We start from the raw sequence: 8,802 nt of genomic DNA, 5'->3' as shown, positions 1-8,802 counted from the left end.
GAAACATTTAATGGACCTGGTATGTTAAATTACCCTAGTAAGCCCATTTTATTAAAAGCACAATTTTTGTAAATGTTCTTGGTTACTAAATACAGTATGTACCACCTAAGAGAATTCACCACCCCATGTCTGCCATCAATGAAAGTGGGTTTTTGTACTTTTTTAGCAGAGATAACCTTCATCTGTTTGCATGTATTTATTATATTTTTTTTCTTAAATTTTGATGAAAAACACAACTTATCAAACATGGTTTCCATGAAGAGCATGCCTTTTATTATAGATACTGCATAATCTGCTTGCACTCTCAAGAATAATAGGCAAACTAGGTAACGATATGTACTGTACACCACCAGCATAGATACAATGAAAGAGCTACATACTAGGAACGTGTAGAAAAAAAATAAATTAAACTGAAAAACTGACTTTCCAGCAATGGAGGAGTGCATTTATCCATGAAACCCCATGCTAGTGCTGAGAAGGTAACATAAACTGCAATTCTGAAAAATTTTCACAACTCATATTCCAGCAAGAGCTGTTCTCTCTGAGCGGACCTGGTCTTCCAATGATTTCATACCAAGAGATCCATTATCATGTCAAGGGAGAGTCCTCCTCATGTCAAAGTTGTAAAAAGTCAGATATAAGAAGAAAAACATTGCCAAGTGCAAAGTTGCTTCATTTGCAAGATTTCACCACTTGCTCATAGGGCGGTGGAGGTGTGTTATAGTACGACGGGGGAGGCGGGAAAGCTGGGTTTCCTTGAGGGGAGTTTGGCTGCATGTGAAATGAAGGTGCAGCTGGGTTTCCCCCTTGATCAGAATAATATGGCATTCCTGGCTGCTGAGGTCCTGAAATATAAAATTAAATACATTACTAGATGTCTGTCCCATGTTTTTTGAAGTACAGAAGTCTTTAAAGTGAATGTCCATCTTTCAACACTATTTTGTACACAAATTCTATGCAGATTTATCTCCTAATATAAATATTTATAGGGGTTGAAGCTCTATTTTTCTGATACCAAGCACCCAATTTCTTTATATTACCACCCCTAGGAGGAGCATTAGTACATAAATGAAACTCAATAATAAAACCGTATGCAATAAGATTCTACACTCCATCTAGTGGTGGCTGCAGACTGTCAGAATTTTATCATTTAACTCAATGGTTGTGTGAAGAGAAGCAGGTGATTTAGAGCTCTATACAAGAAAAACATAGCTCCAATTCCTAGTCCAATTCCAAATGACTAGTTCAAAATATTGGACCTAAAAATGACATGATGTTAAAAGGTGGACATTCACTTTGCATACCATATAATATTAGCTTAGGCCTTTAAAGTTAAACATTGTGTGTTATTAAACAAAAACTTATTGTATTTCTATATTATAGGTACAAAAATTTATATAAGGGCAGATAAAATATTCACAACTAACATTAAATGATCAAAGCATCAATCACTAAGCTAGTGAAGCAAGCAGCAGAACCAAGCTGACGGCCTTCACACTAGCCAGGTTTGGTACCAATAACACTAGAGCCCTTTGTGCATCTTTTTTAATCAAAAGAAGAATCTGCTCTCGGCACAAGGGAGAAAAGGAAATATTCCTTTACATATTACGTATATAGTACTTAGGGAATATTTCGCTTCTTCCTTGTGTCTAGATCCAATTCCACTTTTGATCAAAAAAGATGTACAGGAGAGCGGATTTCCTGGATATTATATTAAAGGGGCATAAGGTTTTTATTTTTATTCATTACTCATAGTAAAACAATCCCTATTGGATTTTAGTGACTTCCAGTCCATATAAAATGCCACTGAGTATGCCCAGCAGTACAGTCAAGTCATTCAGTAACTCAGTGATTAACACTGGTATCTTACAGTGGCATGTATTTTTGAGATCCGTTCCAACCAGGGGCAACATCTACATGGAATTTGTAATATTTTTACTATGTTTATGCAGGATTTTTTTTAGATACTCCTACCCTCCAAAACCATATTGATTGACTTCCCATGTTCCTAAAATATATATATATATACACTACCGTTCAAAAGTTTGGAGTTACCCAGACAATTTTGTGTTTTCCATGAAAACTCACGCTTATATGTATCAAATGAGTTGCAAAATGACTAGAAAATATAGTCAAGACATTGACAAGGTTAGAAATAATGATTTTTATTTGAAATAATAATTTTCTCCTTCAAACTTTGCTTTCGTCAAAGAATGCTCCATTTGCAGCAATTACAGCATTGCAGACCTTTGGCATTCTAGCTGTTAATTTGCTGAGGTAATCGGGAGAAATTTTACCCCATGCTTCCAGAAGGCCCTCCCACAAGTTGGATTGGCTTAATGGGCACTTCTTGCGTACCATACGGTCAAGTTGCTCCCACAACAGCTCTATGGGGTTGAGATCTGGTGACTGCGCTGGCCACTCCATTACAGATAGAATACCAGCTGCCTGCTTCTTCCCTAAATAGTTCTTGCATAATTTGGAGGTGTGCTTTGGGTCATTGTCCTGTTGTAGGATGAAATTCGCTCCAATCAAGCGCTGTCCACAGGGTATGGCATGGCGTTGCAAAATGGAGTGATAGCCTTCCTTATTCAAAATCCCTTTTACCTTGTACAAATCTCCCACTTTACCAGGACCAAAGCAACCCCAGACCATCACATTACCTCCACCATGCTTGACAGATGGCGTCTGGCACTCTTCCAGCATCTTTTCAGTTGTTCTGCGTCTCACAAATGTTCTTCTGTGTGATCCAAACACCTCAAACTTCGATTCATCTGTCCATAACACTTTTTTCCAATCTTCCTCTGTCCAATGTCTGTGTGCTTTTGCCCATATTAATCTTTTCCTTTTATTAGCCAGTCTCAGATATGGCTTTTTCTTTGCTACTCTGCCCTGAAGGCCAGCATCCCGGAGTCGCCACTTCACTGTAGACGTTGACACTGGCGTTTTGCGGGTACTATTTAATGAGGCTGCCAGTTGAGGACCTGTGAGGCGTATATTTCTCAAACTAGAGACTTTAATGTACTTGTCTTGTTGCTCAGTTGTGCAGCGGGGCCTCCCGCTTCTCTTTCTACTCTGGTTAGAGCCTGCTTGTGCTGTCCTCTGAAGGGAGTAGTACACACCGTTGTAGGAAATCTTCAGTTTCTTGACAATTTCTTGCATGGAATAGCCTTCATTTCTAAGAACAAGAATAGACTGTCGAGTTTCACATGAAAGCTCTCTTTTTCTAGCCATTTTGAGAGTTTAATCGAACCCACAAATGTAATGCTCCAGATTCTCAACTAGCTCAAAGGAAGGTCAGTTTTATAGCTCCTCTAAACAGCAAAACTGTTTACAGCGGTGCTAACATAATTGCACAAGGGTTTTCAAGTGTTTTCTAATCATCCATTAGCCTTCTAACACAGTTAGCAAACACAATGTACCATTAGAACACTGGAGTGATGGTTGCTGGAAATGGGCCTCTATACACCTATGTAGAAATTGCATTAAAAACCAGACGTTTGCAGCTAGAATAGTCATTTAGCACATTAACAATGTATAGAGTGTATTTCTGATTAATTTAATGTTATCTTCATTGGAAAAAAAACTGTGCTTTTCTTGCAAAAATAAGGAAATTTCTAAGTGACCCTAAACTTTTGAACGGTAGTGTATATATATATATATATATATATATGTGAGTATACATGACGTGTGTATGATGGAAAGAGACATTTGATCATGTCTTAAACCAGACAGGGTCCAATGTGAGTAGATACAATCTGTGCACACTGCTATCAAAAATATTTCCACCACAGTGCCATGAAAAATAATTCATGAATAAAAAAATGAGCGCTGTGCCCCTTCGGCTGTAATGGTATAACTTTGACTCACCTCCAAGGAGGTGGGGTTAGCTGAAGGCAGGTTCATAAAAGTCTATGAGCCCATCTTCAGCTAACTCCATCTTTCCGAGGAGAGCTGAAAAGAGCTGAAGTTATACCATTACTGATGAAGGGGCACAGCATTTGGCTGAGCACTTCTGCCCCTTTGTTACAGCAATTGGTGTGGGTCTCAGAACCAGGACCACCACCAATCAAAACTTCTGACATGTCACTAGGACACGTCAAACTTTTTATGAAATCACAGTTACGTTTTAGGAAGTATGGCAAAAAAGAAGAAATCAGGACAAATATGTTTTCATTGCACCGTATGTAAATAATGTAAAGTGTAATGCAGAACATTAACTATCAGCGGCGGTGGTTGTGTATATGTGTGTATGTATATGTTTTACCCTGCTGAGGGTTGTGTCTAGAGATCTGCCAGTAGAACAGTACACAGCAGCCCCAGCAGGGTATGAAAAGACCTATAGGATAAATATATCAGCAGCCTGTCTTCTGTGTCCATCTCTCTCACATACCAAACATCCACATTGTTAATGTGCAATAAACTAGACACAAGATACTGTGCAGATTCAAATCACAATATACTGTACATTTTATTTATCTTTATGATTGTCTGATAAACTTTTTTTACTAGACCCTGTAAAACCCCTTCAAGAGCCCATTATTTTGTACAATTACCTACTACCTTAAATTCAGAGTAATGGTAATGCTTCAACACTCAATATTAATATTTGATTTGCTTTTATTATTCATGTCCAGCTTTCAACATGCTAGCGTTTAAGTGCCATGTTGTCATATGGTTGTCTTTACAAAAGACATTGAGGCACATTTACTAATACTGGCCAGAACGTAATGAGAGTGTAGTGGGTGTCAAGTGGGTGCAACTACTGAAGAACACCAGGTTGTACCTGACATAGTCCACCTCCACATTTCTGCTTGGGTAAGTATGGTAAAACCTGTGTAAATAAGTTGATAAATATGCCTCAATGTGTATCATTTTCTTACAATGGGTTTTAAAAATATGGAAAATCTTGATCAGACCTGGTGGAGGCCCAGGTGTTTGCCTTGTATAAGATACATTAAATGTTGGTTCTTCAACAATCAATGGTGGGTACATTCGCCTTCTAATGAAGAATCCTGCTCCGCAACAAAACAGAACTCCCATCATCAGTAGAAACCTAGAGAACGAGATCAGAATATGTTACTGTGTAATAGAAGCATGACCTTAGGAATTTCCCGATCTGTTATATTGCCCCAGCTACTACAAACCATTGCAGATAAAGGCCCATCATTTAGTCGCACATTAAATCTCACCCATATTCAAATGACTGGAAAGTAATGCAATAGAGTGCAATGTAACCATAAAGACATAGCCTAGGGAAAGAAATTAGTTTATTTCTTATTCCGTCCTTCTTAACTAAAATCTGAACATAGGTAAACATTCCTAAATCTTGGATTCTCCCAACATTGGTGAGCCTCATTGAGATCTACTGTCAATTTCTAGACATACCAGACCTATATATTCAGAATGAAATATTAAATTGTTTGCCTGATTATGATAAATATGACATATAAAGAAAAGTTTTGTAAAAAGTAAGATAATAATTTTGCTCCCATTTGTGGTCATCAACTATAGTCTACACTTTCAGGGTCTATATAATAAGCTGCTTGTTGCATATACCTATCTACATAGTGCTTTTTTTTCTAACTAGAAGGTCACCCTTGCTCTAGCAACGTGTATTCGCCTAGAGCATTCCTCTCCATTAACCTGTGTGAGATGTAACTTTGAGTAGAGTTAGCGAGGCTTAATACTGTATATTAGGAAATAACTATGTCCAGCACTATCTTGTTTTTACACCTTTCATTCTACTTTGTCTTGGGAACACAGCTTAGGCTTCGTTCACATCTGCGTTGGGTCCCGTTCTGATGTTCCGTGGGATCTTTCCGTCAGAACAGGACCCTGAACAGAAACTGACAGAAACCAGAGGTTTCTGTTTCCATCACCATTGATTTCAATGGTGACGGATCCAGTGCCCATGGTTTCTGTTTGTCACTGTTGTGCACCGGACCCGTCGTTTTGCCGGAAGCAATAGCGTAGTCGACTACGCTATTGCTTCCGGCAAAATGACGGGTCCAGTGCACAACAGAGACAAACGGAAACCATGGGCACTGGATTCGTCACCATTGAAATCAATGGTGATGGAAACGGAAACCTCTGTGTCAGTTTCTGTCTGTTCAGGGTCCCGTTCTGACGGAAAGCTCCGGCGGAACGTCAGAACGGGACCCCAACACAGATGTGAACAAAGCCTTACTCCCATCAGAGATTTTGCAGACAAAGGTGAAAATTAGATCTATTGTGGAGCCCCAATAAAAGTGATTCTTCAGGGTAAAGCTGAAAATCCAACTTTTTACAGCGCTGATGAGCCCATCGCCACTGTTTAAGGCCCCCTTCACATCATGTTTTGGCCTTCTGTAGGAGGTATACTGTATGTCGGGAGGAATCCCAACGTATACCTCCGATGGAAGGTTCCAATATATCCTACTGTATGGCATACAGTGAAACGCGTCAGCCGGGGACTTTGACGCAGGGGAAACTCCAGAAGGTGTCTGCAGGTTCCTCAGGGCCCGAGAACCCGGGAAGAGCGATTCCTGAAGCTCTGCCCCTGGACTCCAGCCCTAGGAAAACTCCAGACGTCGCTGGAGCTCACTGACATATACGTTTAACGTATATTTGGGGCGGAGGCCTAACAGTAGCAGTAGTTAGCCAAAGACGACCATGTTAAAAAAATTATACCGAGCGGTATACATTTTTTAGAGGGATCCCTAGGGATGGAATAGCGTAGTCTACTACGCTATTCCATCCTTCAAAAAAAAAGTATACCAGCCCAACGGAGGCACTCTTTTGGTCTCCATTGGGCTAATGGACCATATGGACATGTTTATCTTGTACTTCAGGAGCTTTCCCAAGGTACACAATAAACGTAGTTCATAAACGCAACATGAAGAGGGCCTAACTTATTGGTTCCTTATCGCACACAAAGGGAATTATTTATTGTACAGATTCACGTAAAGGCCATGACTACATCTGCTTAGCATCTGACAGAAGGCCTTGCTAGAAGACCCAGAGGGATCTGTGAATCGGCGGGAAACACATAAATTAACCTTGGTGGATAAAGTGGCCTCCTCTATGCTACTTCAGCCTTTGCCTTGAGTGTTACTTTAATGCCTTCCTGCCCTATGACGGACATTTACGTCATGGGAACTGAACAGTTACCACAAAAAATACGTAATGGTACATTATAGGCGCAGGAATGGACGCTCTGCCTGAGCCATTACTTGTGGGTGCCGGCTGTATTACACAGCCAATACTTCGCTCTAACGGTCAGGATCGAAGATTACTCCAATCCAGGCTTTTTAACCCCTTGTGGTTTACAGAAGGAGAAGGCTCTGTCAGCACATCAACCCACCAGCAACGCGATTCCAGGGTGCCAATAGGTTGCTGTAGTGTACTATATCAGCGATCATTCGATCGCATACTTTAGTCTAGTTCCGTAGTGGGTAAAGAAAAAAGTTAAAAAAAGTCAAATAAAAGGTTTACAAATATTTTTTATAAAAAGAAAATAAAGAAATAAAACACAAAAACACCCTTTTCTCCCCCAAAAAATACTTTATTATGTAAAAAAATAGAATAAAATTAATAATAATTGATAACGATCCATACTTTAATATTATCACGTTAATCTGTGAATGCCGTAAAATATTTATTGTTTCATGTTTAAAATGATTAAAATGATGTATCCCAGAAACATGAACTCATCCCGCAAAAAAAAAAAAGCCTTCACAAAGCACTGTTGAAGATAACATAAAAAAGTTATGTCTCTCACAGTATGGCAACACAAAAAACGTAACAATTTTTTTTAACACAAGTGTTTTTATTTAATAAAATAGTAAAACATAAAAAACTATATACATTTGGCTTCGCTATAATCGTACTGACCTGCAGAATAAAGATAACATGTAATTTACAACGCACGGTAAACGGCGTAAAAACAAAACCCAAAAAACAATGGTGGAATTGATATTTTTTTTCTAAAAGTTAAACAATACATTATATATACTTAAAAATGGTGCGACAAAAAAATAAGCAATCATACGGCTATGTCGACAGAAAAATAAAAAATATGGAATGCGACGATGAAAAAAACGAAAACAAAAATCACTGCACCCTGTAGGCCAAAAAAGGCTGTGTCCTCAAGGGGTTAATTCACTTGTGGTGGTGTTGTAGACTACCTGTAATTTGTTCTCTCTCCATTATTTTACTCAGACTTAAACTGATAATTATGCACTATCCAATTTAATCTAATTCAGTATAATGATGTCTCAAATTTTTGTACTTGATTATTTTTTCGGGTTGAGTATAGGGTTATAAATCTTGGGTGAAATTTCTTTTAGCAGCACTTTGTATACTTCTTATTACCTTTTTTAAGTGGTAAAGCATAAAAAGGTTACATAATGAGTGATATCTACTAATAATGCATTATAGAATACCTCCCAACTGTCCCGGATTCAGCAGGACAGTCCCGGATTCCGGGCGGTGACCAACTGTCCCGGGCAGCCGGTGGTATGTCCTGGTTTCAACTGTATCTGCATCCTCAGGACGCAGATACAGTTGAATCAATTGCTGAAGCAGGGAACTGTCTGCTCCGTGCTCCACGATTCAACCATGGAGTCCCGGGCCAGAGCAGCGCAAGCTTCCTGTCTTGGGAAAGCATTTGACGTCACTGTCCATGTATGGACAGTAACGTCAGTGGCACCTCCTGGAGCGGAATCCTAGGCCAGAATGTTACCGACGCTCTGGCCGGGGATTCCCCTCCTGGAGAAGCCCCTGGAGGCTCTGTCCATATATGGACAGTGACGTCAGGGG

General features: G+C 39.4%; 1 protein-coding gene across 1 annotated transcript in view; it reads right to left on the bottom strand.

The window, feature by feature from the left end:
- Positions 1–250: 250 nt before the first annotated feature.
- Positions 251–8,802, bottom strand: part of VOPP1 (VOPP1 WW domain binding protein) — a 193,652-nt gene continuing 185,100 nt past the window's right edge. Inside the window, exons 4-5 of the mRNA XM_075828235.1 lie at positions 4,920–5,056; positions 251–845 (exon numbers count right to left, since the gene is read on the bottom strand). Of these exons, the coding sequence (XP_075684350.1) occupies positions 673–845; positions 4,920–5,056 (310 nt within the window). The 3' untranslated portion in view covers positions 251–672. The remainder of the gene's footprint in view (positions 846–4,919; positions 5,057–8,802) is intronic.

The sequence above is a fragment of the Rhinoderma darwinii genome, chromosome 5 (assembly GCF_050947455.1).
Source record: "Rhinoderma darwinii isolate aRhiDar2 chromosome 5, aRhiDar2.hap1, whole genome shotgun sequence".
In the NCBI taxonomy this organism is placed as follows: domain Eukaryota; kingdom Metazoa; phylum Chordata; class Amphibia; order Anura; family Rhinodermatidae; genus Rhinoderma; species Rhinoderma darwinii.
Note: the sequence above shows the minus strand (reverse complement) of the source record. Positions and strands in the feature narration are given on the sequence as shown.